Source organism: Microcaecilia unicolor, chromosome 4, assembly GCF_901765095.1.
Source record: "Microcaecilia unicolor chromosome 4, aMicUni1.1, whole genome shotgun sequence".
Lineage (NCBI taxonomy): Eukaryota > Metazoa > Chordata > Amphibia > Gymnophiona > Siphonopidae > Microcaecilia > Microcaecilia unicolor.
Window position 1 is genome coordinate 13,245,741 of NC_044034.1, and position 14,422 is coordinate 13,260,162.

Genomic DNA, 14,422 nt, shown 5'->3' on the forward strand with positions numbered 1-14,422 from the left:
GCCCCAAGTACAAATGCAGACGCAGCAAGGATTAATGCCACAAGTAGTAGGGATACCTGCGAGTGCACCGCAGACTGCAATACAGCAGCCGGCGACGCAATCACAGGGACCAGGAGCGGCAGTACAGAGACTGGGCACTGTAAATGCCTTTCCAACTTGGCAGAATATTCCAGACCAATGCTATTGACTGGAAGCAGACCCGTGTCAGGAAGAGGGAATGATTTTCAGGTTAGACACAAGGGAGCCCTTTATTACATTGACAATTGGCAAATATGGAACTCCTGTGAGATTTTTGATAGATACAGGGGCGAGTGCTTCTGTGTTATGTGCAAAACCACAGGGAGTTAAGCTTTCAAATCAGTATAGAACAACAGTGGGATTTACGGGGATAGAACAAAGAAAAAGGCTAACGGAACCGACTCTGGTGCGCTTGGAATGCCAACCGCACGGTTCAAGGGAGGCTGTGGTACCCTTCTTAGTGGCACCTGATTGCCCAGTAAATTTGTGTGGTAGAGACTTGTTGTCTCAATTAGGACTGTGTTTAGATTTTGGAGATAAAGGAATACCAAGTTTGCTCACTATGGTCCAACAGTTGAATAATGAAAATAAAGTAAGGGTTATGGAAGAATTACCACAACATATTTGGAGTACAAGTGAGTCACCATATGGACTAGCCGTAAATGCAAAACCCCATAAGATAGAATTAATAGAAGGGGCACAGGGGCCGAAGCAAGACCCTTACCCCATACGACCTAAATTAGTATCCAAAACCCTGGAACACATTGGTAAATTATTGAAATGTGGTATTATTGAACCTTCAGTATCCCCGTACAATACCCCATTGTTTCCGGTCCCGAAAGGGGAAAACAATGTAAGGATAGTACATGATTTAAGAGAGCTAAATGAGGTTACAAGAAATCAATTTCCGATTTGTGCGAATCCTGCTACACTTTTGCATACCCAGAATATATATGCGTACAATACTGTCATTGACTTGTCTAATGCATTTTTTTCAATACCTCTTCATCCAGAGTCTAGGGATTTGACGTCATTTATAGTACAGAATGAGGCATATCGGTGGACTAGGATGCCGCAAGGCTTTACTGATAGTCCATCGGTATTCTCAAAACAACTAATGATGGATTTAAAGGATTTCAAGAGTCACTTGCCTGACACGGTGTCATTGTTTGTCTATGTAGATGATATTCTACTGTCTGCTGAGACTGAAGCAGAATGCCTAGAATGGACTAGAAAATTATTTTTGTTATTAGGAGAGTTAGGATATAAATGTAACAAGGAGAAATGTGTTGTAGCTCAGTCTACTGTCACCTTTTTAGGACAAAATGTTTCAGCAGAACATAAGGTCATTATACCGGAAGTTATATCTATTTTAAATGAGACTCCGGTACCGCAAACAGTTACCCAGTTACGTGCTGTTTTGGGAATGTTAAATTACTGCAGACAATGGATACCAAACTATACACAAAAAGTAATGAGACTTTATAAACATTTGAAACTGCCCGCAGCCACACCAAAGAATACATTAATTGTGTTGGAAGAGCAGGATAAGATAGTACTGGCTAAGATTGTGAGGGATTTGTTATCCCCAGGACCTTTAGCAGTAATAGATATACAATCACCTGTGCATTTGTGGGTAAAAGACATGGGAAACAGTTGGGCAGCTATGATTAATCAAAATAATGAGGTAAATACACCAGTAGCTTTTTTGTCAGGCTCTTTTAATCATGTGGAAAAGGGAATGAAAGAAATACCAAAGTTATTGACAGCTATTGTGGCAGCAGTAGGCAAATGGAGAGCCTTTTGTTCCTATTGTAATACATACCAACCACACGATTAAAACGCTGTTGAGCCCTAGCCAAACAGCATTGACAGCCACTAGATTTGGAAAATATCAAGCAGTACTTTTAGGACAAGATATAAGAATAATACCATTAACTAAAGAACAGAGAAATAAGATAGATCTGCTTTTTCCTGTCGATCTAGAGGGTGAGATCGATACTATAGAAATCCCTACATTTCACTGTCTTACTTTTGAACCCTTATCTGATGGGTTGATATGGTTTACAGATGGAGCTTGTGAAAGGACTGTTGCAGGCTTTGCCTGCGTGCAGGTGGATGAGAATCTAAGAAAGATAATGCAAGTACAATATAAAACCCCTCCTGACCATACTGCACAGCATGCTGAACTTTTGGCCGTTATTACGGCCTTACAACACACTGATATGACTCAAAATGTCACCATATATACTGATAGTGGTTACGTTGCAAGTTCACTACAGTATCATATATTAAAATGGCAGCGTAGGGGGATGATAACCAGCGCAGGTAAAAATCTACAACATTACACATATTGGAAATTGCTGTTTGAAATTTTGGCAAGAAGGGAACGTGAAGGTAGAAAAACTGCAGTTGTGTGGACCCCGGCCCACACTGAAAGGCCAACCTTTGAGGCACAAGGTAATGCAATGGCTGATGCAGCAGCAACGGAGGTGGTTAAGCAAAGTGAAAAGATTTTGTATAATACTAGACAGACACAGGAAGGGCCACTTACGAATGTAGATAAGATTGAAATGTGGCAGCCAGAGGGACAGGAAAGTGAAAAATGGTTGAAGAGAGGATGTATGAAATTGGGAAGTGAATGGTTTAATGCAGAAGAAGGATTACCTTGTATGCCAATGAGTCAGGTGATTAAGGTATTAACTGAGTGGCATGCAACCATGCATTGGAATAAGGAAACAATGAAACAACAATTTGAGCAAAGATTTTGGACTTTAAAAATTGATAACCTGATTCAACAGGTTGTGCAGAATTGCATGGTATGTAATATTAACATACCTAAAAGAGGTCCTAAAATATCGCCTGGGACACTTCCAATACCAGAAGGCCCAGCAAAAGAATGGTATATTGATTTTACTGATATGATTGTTCCAGTGCAGGGAAAAAGATATTTGTTAGTTTGGGTGGATGCTTTTTCAAGGTGGATAGAAGCATTTCCATGTAAAAGGGAGACAGCACATGAGGTGGTACAATGCCTGGTAACTCACATTATGCCAAGACATGGGTGTCCGTCTAGAATAATTTCTGATAACGGGACGCATTTTAATAACAGTGTTTTGAAAGAAATGGAAACGATTATGGGTTTAACACACAGGAAAGTATCAGTGTATCGCCCCACCTCCAATGGTTTGGTGGAGCGCTACAATGGCATTTTAAAAATAAAATTGAGAGTCTTACTAAAATCTCTCAATAAAGAAATGGTGGGAAAATTATATACATGGCTTGATGTATTGCCATTAGCATTAATGACAATAAGGGCCCAACCTAATGGGCGTACAAAATTGTCCCCATTCCAAATTCAGACAGGACGTCATTTCTTCCCGATGCAGGCAGCAAGTACTGATAATACAACTCAGTACTGGCAAAAGCTACAACCAATGTTGAACCTGACGAGTGATATGATCCGAACAAATGTAGCATCACAGGCAGGGACTACTAATGATGTTTGTGCTTTTAAAGTAGGTGATCTAGTACTACGAAAGAACTTTACACATAAAACATGGAAGGATCCTGTGTATGTAGGACCTTTTGCTATCACGGCCCTTACTCAGACCGCTGCCCGTCTGGAAGGTCATACTTCTTGGGTACATTTATCAGATATTCGACGAATCAATAATACTGAAGTGGACAAGGAATAGACAAACAACATGTCCCTGAACATATTGATATTGCGTTGTTGTTGCTGTTTAGTTTTCCAATAGGATGGACAATGAATACGTATGAGAACAGGCTTGTAACGGCAGCAAAAATGTTGAATTTAATTGACTGTATTATATGCGCACACAGACTGACATCATCCTTGTCCTTGCCAGCTATGATGTTTGGGACTACAATGATAAACCTCAACATCATGTCTGTTATCCCAATAATACCTGTGTAAGGGATGATGGAAACTTCATTGGACAAATGAGACTATTTATAAGCAAGCCTTGCTTATGGACAAGTACCCACAGACATCATTTTGGTGTCTGATTAATAGTATGACAACTGGAAACATTCCCCCGATAAAGTGCAATTACACGCACAATGTTGTAACAGGTAATTGGTCTATAGAAGGAAGTACAGTGATTGTAAATGTCACAGCCACCAGAGAAAAATGTGGCAATAAAACAAGCTGCAATAAGACTTTAACTCAATGGTATGTAACAACTGATTCAATGAATGTTAATAACCTTGGAATATGCTTTTAATTTGTGTAATTTTTAATGCCACATCAGCTAATGAAAAATAAGAATGACAGTGTACTTCCCTTTGATGAAACTCACTGTCTGTATTCAAAAGAAATATAAATTTTGTACCCTAGTACAATTGAATCTGTTTAATGCTGTGTAACATGTGTATTAGCATGTTTGCAAAGATGTGCCAGGATGCTGCTTTTAAAATGACAATGGTAATTGAAATCAAGAATGAACAAAACTTTAATATGTCAGAAGAAAATATTGAAAGAAGTATGATAAAGATGATGGAAAGACAGAGCTTGCAGGCATAGCATACCACAAATAATGAGGGGGTGGATTAGAGGAGGTGTGTATATGAATGTCCTATTTTCTAATCTCGCAGACAAAAGGAAGCCAGTACCAGACCCAAAAGAATACTTGCACGCACATAAGAAAGTGTGAGACCTGACAAGTCAGATCTCAAGGGAGGATTGTAAGAAATATAAAGTGAAAAGAGTTGAAAAGTTCACAGCAGCAGGAAGTGCTGACAGTGATTAATGCAACCTCCCCCATGTTTTGAGAGAGAAAGAATGTGCTGAAGTATGGGCAAGGTGCCTGACTGTCTGTAAGAAAAGAAAAAAGAGCAATAATGGGAAACAGATGTAGCATATGTTCTGCTTTAAATTAAGGATTTATGGTATGGTATAGCTTGCATACAAGCCTGCACGTAATGTAAAGAGAAGATTATTCATAAAACAGTATATAAGGAGGGTGGAACAAAGAAGTAGTAAGCATTCTGACTGCTTTGTCTGAACATGCTTCCTGAATACCTCATAGAAGGTATCCAGTACAATTGTAAATAAACTTTTTATATGGAATATGAAATTCGTCTAGCCTTTTCTTCACCCTTCAACCCTACTCTGTTTTCTATCTTTTAACCAGTTCTTAATCCACAATAGGACACTGTCTCCAATCCCATGACTTTTTGGTTTCCTCAGGAGACATTCATGGGGAACTTTATCAAATGTCTTCTGAAAATCCAGATAAACAATATCAACTGGTTCACCATTATCCATACGTTTATTTACCATCCAAAGAAATATAAACACATTTTTATAGAATTACTCTCTTATGGACAGCATCAGAGCAGAGACCATCACCAGCACCTTCTTCTGCACTAGGGTTGAGGGGCAGCACCACTGGCAGGGTAGAGGTGGAAAGGAGATTCACAGGGTGGAGTTTGGTGGGAATGAAGAGAGGATTCATGGAGGTTGGTGGGAGAGAAGTTCTGTCAGTAAAGGGATGAAAAAGGGAGAGTCAGGGGGAAGGGAGGGTAGGTCTGTAATTCTCCTCCCCATCTCCTCCATCTCTTCTCCTTCATTTCTCAGCGCCTCCTCCACACCTTAACTCTCCCTCTCCCCACTCAATTCCACCTCCCTCATTCTCAATCTCAATTCTCACCAATCGATTAATTCCCCTTCTTCCTCAATCTAACCCATCCAGCCACATAGAAAAGGACAGAAAGCTAACTTGTACCTGCTCAGAGCATCCTTCACATCCTAAAGAGAAATGAAACAGAGAACATTTCTAGTTAGATTTCACAGTTTATGAGAACGCATTATACATTAGGATACTCTACTCACAGCTCTGCTCAATCACATAAGTTACAAAATTTTGATGTCATTTCTATGATCAGCATCCAAAAATCTATAAGAAACACCCAATCTCATTATGGAAATAAAAATTGTGTTGTCCAGTGTTTATCAGCCTGTTTCAAACCTACCATTTTTCTCCTAAGTTGTAATTGATACTTGGGCAACTTTTCAAGTATTTAGATAAAACACACCTCCTTCGTGCCAATCAATCAGACTTTTGGATGGGGAACAGTACTGAAACCTCCTTAATGGCTCTGATCCATGATCTGCATGTAGACAATCTCAAGGGCCTGGTTTTGGAGAGTGGAGATGGAGGTTGAGATGTGTGCGTGTGTGACCCATTGGGAGAGGACAGAGAGATATCAATTGTATAATCCTGCAAAATTTCAGCCTCAGGAATGGACTAACTACATCTTTAAAAAATTAGAAATGTTTATCAATTTTTAAAAAAAAGTAATTAACACCAGAACTAACATACCCCTCAGTTTTTAGGCTGTAGAACATGAAAAACATCAACATTGTAAAAAAGTTGCATAGTCCCTCTCTATTGACCCTACAGTATACAAAACATTTGAAAATGAAAGTTGTCCAATTTAATCCTCCAAACATTTATAGACTTTATTTCTGTTATTTATGTTGTCACGGTTTGTCAGAAGAATCAGCCCTTAAGTAATATATTTTGATCTGCTACTTGAATTCCCTGATTCTTCCTGGAAGATCTGTAACCTTAGAAATATATTTGCTAATCTCACCTTCAGTAACTCGGTGGCCAGCTGCTGACTCTTCTCCTCTATCTCGGAGATCAGCTGGATGAGGGAAGAACTTTGCTCTTCTAGCTGGGTCACAGTTTCCGTGATTCTCTGGAGAATCTTCTTCTCTTCCTCCTCCAGTTTCGAGAAAATGATCTGCTTCTCCTTATTCAGAGACTGTTGTAACTCCTCAAACTCAGACTCCAATTTCTGTCTTTTGATCTCTGTCTCTCTCTGGATTAAACACGAGAGATAATTCTCAGTAACACTGGAGTGATTTTGTTGCCCAGAGCTCTACATTCAGATCCTTCATTCAACAAGAAATCTCTTTTGTTGTCAGCAGGGCCAGTAATCGAGACTTGTACCTTCTCCCACCCAAACCCATATTCCAGAGTTCCAGTGGCTCCATTACCCTCTTATCAATGGTGGCTCTGGTACAGCACTTCCTCCTTTAACAGTGGTGACTCCAGCACAGCCTTCCTCCTCTCACCATCCACTCTTTTCCCAGCCTTCCTCTCTCACCATACTCAGAAGCATATCCCCCTTACACAATCTCCTCCATCCCCTGTCCAGCAACTCCCTCTGCCGCTCTCCCCATGTGAAATGTATTTTTTGCCAGCCTCTATGCCAGCCTCAGATGTCATACACAGGTCCATCACAGCAGTATGCAGGTCCCTGGAGCAGTTTTAGTGGGTGCAGTGCACTTCAGACAGGTGTACCCAGGCCCATCCCCCCCTACCTGTTACATTTGTGGAGGAAACAGTGAGCCCTCCAAAACCCACCAGAAACCCACTGTACCCACATCTAGGTGCCCCCCTTCACCCGTAAGGGCTATGGTAGTGGTGTGGGTAGTAGGGTTTGGGGGGGATTTGTGGGGCTCAACACACAAGGTAAGGGAGCTATGTACCTGGGAGCAATTTATAAAGTCCACTGCAGTGCCCCCTAGGTTGCCTGGTTGGTGTCCTGGCATGTCAGGGGGACCAGTGCACTAGAAATGCTGGCTCCTCCCATGACCAAAGGGCTTGCATTTGGTCATTTCTGAGATGGGTATCCTTGGTTTATCGCCGAAAATCAGAAACGACCAAGTCTAGGGATGACCATCTCTAATGATGACCTAAATTTCAGGATTTGGGCGTCCCCGACCATATTATCGAAATGAAAGATGGACATCCATCTTGTTTCGATTATACGGGTTTCTCCGCCCCTCCATCAGGACGTTTTGCAAGGATGTCCTCAACAAAACATGAGCATCCCTTTCAATTATGCCCCTCCATGTTACCTTATTTTTTCTCTGATTCCTGGTAAATTAGTAACTAACAGGCATTTTCCTGCTTTTCATGCCTTCATAGAGATCTCAGTGCATTTCCAATGAATAGCTGACAGCTGTCAGCTGCCCCCGCTCATTGAAATTTTTGAATTCTGGTCACCATTTTTGTCTCCAATCAATTATACCCTCTCAAAATGTAATAGCTCCAAGATAGCTCCAAGGAAGTATTAAGCCTCAGAATACTTGCTGAACACCAAACAATCAGTGTTCTCCGTTCTCCAATCATTGACATTAAAAAACCTTCCATAACTCAGAATCATTAAAAGACCTCCTCTGTTGGTTCTCTTCCTCCACTCTCACTTCTCGCCTCCCCACTGAGCCCTGACACTGTTACACTCTTTGCTTCACTAAACGGAAGACAAAAATACCACTGAAATGTGGATGGAAAGCGATGACCACAAATGCTGGCAGTCTAAGCAACAAAGTTCATGACCTGCAAGCCCTGATGTTGGAGGCAGACTTAAATGTTGTTACAATCACAGAGATGTGGCTCAATGATTCCCATTCAAACATACCAGGCTATAATCTATTTAGGAAGGATAGTGATGGTCGAAAAGGTGGAGGAGTAGCTCTGTATGTGAGAAATGATATCGCAGCCACTGAAATGACAAGGGGCCTGGGGAAAGGAAGAAGCGATATGGATCACCTTAAAAAGAGATGATAGAACCTCTGTCCACGTGGGTGTTGTCTACAGACCTCTGACACAATCGGAGGAACTAGATAAAGATCTAATAACAGATATCCAAAAGTTGGGAAAGAAGAGAGAGGTGCTGTTGCTGGGAGATTTCAATCTGCCGGATGTGGATTGGAAAGTTTCATCTGTGGAATCGGAAAGAAGTAGAAAGATCGTGGATGCTTTACAAAGTGCTCTGCTCAGACAAATGGTGATGGAACCCACGAGGGAGGAAGCGACCCTGGATCTGGTGCTCACAAATGGGGATACTTTCACACTTAAATCTCCTCCCTCCCAGTCCCGTCCTATCTTAACTAATTTATCTAGGAATCTTCATGATATTGACCTTTCATCTCTATCCTCCCATGTTTCAAACCTCCTGTCTACTGTGGCACCATCCACGTCTGTCAACGAGGCTCTTTCTTCTTACAACAATACTCTATCCTCTGCCTTAGACACTCTTGCACCTTTGATGACCCGCCCTATAAGGCGTACAAAACCTCAACCTTGGCTGACTTCTAATATCCGCTACCTATGTTCCTGTACCCGCTCCGCCGAATGCCTCTGGCGGAAATCTCGGGCCCTTGCTGATTTCTTACACTTGAAGTTCATGCTGACCTCCTTCCAATCTGCTCTTTTACGCGCCAAACAGGATTATTATATCCAACTGACCAACTCTCTTGGCTCTAACCCTCGACTTCTCTTCACCACATTGAACTCTCTCCGCAAGGTGCCCCCTCCCCCAACTCCCCCTTCATTATCTCCTCAGACCCTTGCTGAATTCTTTCATGACAAGGTTCAAAAGATAAACCTTGAATTCTCTACCTTGCCACCTCTCCCTCCACTAGTCCGTTCCCCTCTCTCTCCTTCCACTCATTCCTTTTCCTCCTTTCCTGAAGTTACTATAGAGGAAACTACACTTCTCCTTTCTTCCTCAAAATGTACCACCTGTTCCTCTGATCCCATTCCCACCCACCTTCTTAATGCCATCTCACCTGTTCTTATTCCTTTTATCTGTCACATTCTCAACCTCTCACTTTCCACTGCAACTGTCCCTACTGCCTTTAAACATGCTGTGGTCACACCTCTCCTTAAGAAGCCTTCACTCGACCCTACTTGTCCCTCTAATTACCGATCCATCTCCCTCCTTCCTTTTCTCTCCAAATTACTTAAGCGTGCTGTTCACCGCCGCTGCCTTGAGTTTCTCTCCTCACATGCTATTCTTGACCCACTACAATCTGGTTTTCGCCCTCTCCACTCAACCGAAACTGCGCTTACTAAAGTCTCCAATGACCTATTACTGGCTAAACCCAGAAGTCTCTATTCCATCCTCATTCTTCTTGATCTTTCCGCTGCTTTTGACACTGTCGATCACAGCATACTCCTCGATACCCTGTCCTCACTTGGATTCCAGGGCTCTGTCCTTTCCTGGTTCTCTTCCTACCTCTCCCTCCGCACCTTCAGTGTTCACTCTGGTGGCTCCTCTTCTACTTCTATCCTTCTGCCTGTCGGCATACCTCAGGGTTCTGCTCTTGGTCCCCTCCTCTTTTCTATCTACACTTCTTCCCTTGGTTCATTAATCTCATCCCATGGCTTTTCCTACCATTTCTATGCTGATGACTCCCAAATCTACCTTTCTACCCCTGATATCTCACCTTGCATCCAAACCAAAGTTTCAGCATGCTTATCTGACATTGCTGTCTGGATGTCTCAACGCCACCTGAAATTAAACATGACCAAAACCGAGCTTCTCATTTTTTCCCCCAAACCCACCTCCCCACTCCCCCCGTTTTCTATTTCTGTTGATGGCTCTCTCATTCTCCCTGTCTCCTCAGCTCGAAACCTTGGGGTCATCTTTGACTCTTTTCTCTCCTTTTCTGCTCATATCCAGCAGATCGTCAAGACCTGTCGTTTCTTTCTTTACAACATCCGTAAAATCCGCTCCTTTCTTTCCGAGCACTCTACCAAAACCCTCATCCACACCCTTGTCACCTCTCGTTTAGACTACTGCAATCTGCTTCTTGCTGGCCTCCCACTTAGTCACTTCTCCCCTCTCCAATCGGTTCAAAACTCTGCTGCCCGTCTCATCTTCCGCTAGGGTCGCTTTACTCATACTACCCCTCTCCTCAAGTCGCTTCACTGGCTCCCTATCCGTTTTCGCATCCTGTTCAAACTTCTTCTACTAACCTATAAATGTACTCACTCTGCTGCTCCCCAGTATCTCTCCACACTCGTCCTTCCCTACACCCCTTCCCGTGCACTCCGCTCCATGGATAAATCCTTCTTATCTGTTCCCTTCTCCACTACTGCCAACTCCAGACTTCGCACCTTTTGTCTCACTGCACCCTACGCCTGGAATAAACTTCCTGAGCCCCTACGTCTTACCCCATCCTTGGCCACCGTTAAATCTAAACTGAAAGCCCACCTCTTTAACATTGCTTTTGACTCGTAACCACTTGTAACCACCCGCCTCCACCTACCCTCCTCTTCTCCTTCCTGTACACATTAATTGATTTGATTTGCTTACTTTATTTTTTGTCTATTAGATTGTAAGCTCTTTGAGCAGGGACTGTCTTTCTTCTATGTTTGTGCAGCGCTGCGTACACCTTGTAGCGCTATAGACATTCTAAATAGTAGTTGTAGTAGTAGTAGTAAATGTCCGAGTGGGTGCCCACCTGGGCAGCATTGACCATCAAACAGTTTGGTTTGATATAACAGCTGAACTGGTGGATGGCCACTCAAAACTCAAAGTCCTGGATTTCAAGCATGCTGACTTTAGTAAGATGGGGGAATACCGGAGTAAGGAGCTGATGGACTGGGAGGACATATGAGAATGGGAAGGACAGTGGTCCAGGCTGAAAGAAGCTATAAATATGGCCACAAACCTTTATGTAAGGAGAGTAAATAAAAGCAAGCAAAAAAGGAAACCGATATGGTTCTCCAAGCAAGTGGCTGAGAAAATAAAGGCTAAAGAGTTGGTGTTCCAGAAATACAGAAAAACTCAAGAAAAGGAACACATGGAGGAATACCAGATGAAACTGAAAGAAGCCAAGAGAGAGAGACGTCTGGCGAAAGCGCAAGCGGAAGAACAAATGGCTAGAAAGGTAAGGAGGGGTGCCAAAAATTTCTTCAGGTATATTAGTGAAAGGAGGAAGACTAATAAGGGAATCGTGAGACTGAAAGACGCTGCGAACCGCTATGTAGATAATGATGAAGAAAAGGCAAATTTGCTAAACAAATACTTTTGTTCTGTTTTCACAGAAGAAAATCCTGGAGAAGGACCACGATTGACTCGCAAAAGTACATATGAGAATGAAGTGGATATAGCACCGTTCATGGAAGAGAGTGTGTATGAACAACTTGTAGTGGAGGAGTGGCCTAGTGGTTAGGGTGATGGACTTTGGTCCTGAGAAACTGAGTTTGATTCCCGGCACAGGCAGCTCCTTGTGACTCTGGGCAAGTCACTTAACCCTCCATTGCCCCATGTAAGCCGCATTGAGCCTGCCATGAGTGGGAAAGCATGAGGTACAAATGTAACAACAAAACAAAAAAAATCTAAAGGAGACACTTGCTGGCCTGAACATGTATACCCTGGAGAAACGGGTGATATGATACAGCTGTTCAAATATTTGAAAGGTATTAATCTGCAACGAACCTTTTCCGGAGATGGGAAGGTGGTAGAACTAGAGGACATGAAATGATATTGAAGGGGGGCAGAATAAGGAAAAATGTCAGGAAGTATTTTTTTCACGGAGAGAGTGGTGGATGCTTGGAATGCCCTCCCGCGGGAGGTGATGGAGATGAAAACGGTAATGGAATTCAAAAATGCGTGGGATAAACATTAAGGAATCCTGTTCAGAAGGAATGGACCCTCAGAAGCTTAGCAGAGATTGGGTAGCAGCACCAGTGGTTGGGTGGTGGGGCTAAGGGTTGGGAGGCAGGGCTAGTACTGGGCAGACTTCTACTGTCTGTGCCCTGAAAATGGTAGGTACAAATCAAGGTCAGGTATACATATAAAGTAGAGCATATGAGCTCATCTTGTTGGACAGACTGGATGGACCGTACAGGTCTTTTTCTGCCATCACCTACTATGTTACTATCCAGCTTATTTTCGAAGGAGATCGCCGGCCATCTTCCGACACAAATCGGGAGATGGCCGGCCATCTCCTGAAACCAGCCAAATCGGGATAATCAAAAGCCGATTTTGGCTGGTTTCAACTGCAGTCGCGGAGCCAGCGAAAGTCAAAGGGGGCATGTCGGCGGCATACCGTAGGCAGGACATGAGCGGGCATGGGCATGGTTAACAGATGGGCGGCTTCAGCCCATAATGGAAAAAAGAAAGCCAGCTGTAATGAGCATTTGGCTGGCATGACTTGGTCCTTTTTTATTTTTTGGACCAAGCCTCAATAACTTTCCCCAACTCACCAGATGACCACCAGAGGGAATCAGGGATGACCTCCCCGTACTCCCCCAGTGGTCACCAACCCCCTCCCACCCTAAAAAAAAATTTGAAACAATTTTTGCCAGCCTTTATGCCAGCCTCAAATGTCATACCCAGCTCCCTGACAGCAGTATGCAGGTCACATAGTAGCATAGTAACATAGTAGATGACGGCAGAAAAAGACCTGCATGGTCCATCCAGTCTGCCCAAGACAAACTCATATGTGTATACCTTACCTTGAATTTGTACCTGTCCTTTTCAGGGCACAGACCATATAAGTCTGCCCAGCAGTATTTCCCGCCTCCCAACCACCAGTCCCGCCTCCCATCACCGGCTCTGGTACAGACCGTATAAGTCTGTCCTCCCCTATCCTCGCCTCCCAACCACCAACCCCTCTTCTCCCCACCTGCTCCGCCACCCAATTTCAGCTAAGCTTCTGAGGATCCATTTCCTGGATCCATGTCCCTGGAACAGTTTTTGGTGGGTGCAGTGGACTTTAGGCAGGTGGACCCAAGCCCATCCCCCCTACCTGTTACATTTGTGGTGGTAAATGGGAGCCCTCCAAAACATAAGTACATAACATAAGTACATAAGTAATGCCATACTGGGAAAAGACCAAGGGTCCATCGAGCCCAGCATCCTGTCCACGACAGCGGCCAATCCAGGCCAAGGGTACCTGGCAAGCTTCCCAAACGTACAAACATTCTATACATGTTATTCCTGGAATTTTGGATTTTTCCAAGTCCGTTTAGTAGCGGTTTATGGACTTGTCCTTTAGGAATCCGTCCAGCCCCTTTTTAAACTCTGCTAAGCTAACCGCCTTCACCACTTTCTCCGGCAACGAATTCCAGAGTTTAATTACACGTTGGGTGAAGAAAAATGTTCTCCGATTTGTTTTAAATTTACTACACTGTAGTTTCATCGCATGCCCCCTAGTCCTAGTATTTTTGGAAAGCGTGAACAGACGCTTCACATCCACCTGTTCCACTCCACTCATTATTTTATATACCTCTATCATGTCTCCCCTCAGCCGTCTCTTCTCCAAGCTGTATAGCCCTAGCCTCCTTAGTCTTTCTTCATAGGGAAGTCGTCCCATCCCTGCTATCATTTTAGTCGCCCTTCGCTGCACCTTTTCCAATTCTACTATATCTCTGTACCTACATGTAGGTGCCCCCTTTCACCCATAAGGGCTATGGTAGTGGTGTAGAGTTGCGGGGAGTGGGTTTTGGGGGGGATTTGGGGGACTCAGCACCCAAGCGAAGGGAGCTATGGACCTGGGAGCAATTATTGAAGTCCACTGCAGTGCCCCCTAGGGTGCCCGGTTGGTGTCCTGGCATGTGAG

At 43.4% G+C, this 14,422-nt stretch overlaps 2 protein-coding genes across 3 annotated transcripts in view; one reads left to right on the plus strand and one right to left on the minus strand.

Moving 5' to 3' along the window:
* The window catches only part of LOC115468205 (E3 ubiquitin-protein ligase TRIM39-like), a 1,720,076-nt gene that overhangs the window by 1,616,241 nt on the left and 89,413 nt on the right, over window positions 1-14,422 (plus strand). The window lies entirely within an intron of this gene.
* LOC115468298 (E3 ubiquitin-protein ligase TRIM39-like) overlaps window positions 1-14,422 on the minus strand; it is a 47,582-nt gene that overhangs the window by 27,641 nt on the left and 5,519 nt on the right. For both annotated transcript variants that reach the window (XM_030199928.1, XM_030199929.1), the window contains exons 3-4: window positions 6,643-6,873; window positions 5,772-5,794 (exon numbers count right to left, since the gene is read on the minus strand). In XM_030199928.1, the coding sequence (XP_030055788.1) occupies window positions 5,772-5,794; window positions 6,643-6,873 (254 nt within the window). The remainder of the gene's footprint in view (window positions 1-5,771; window positions 5,795-6,642; window positions 6,874-14,422) is intronic.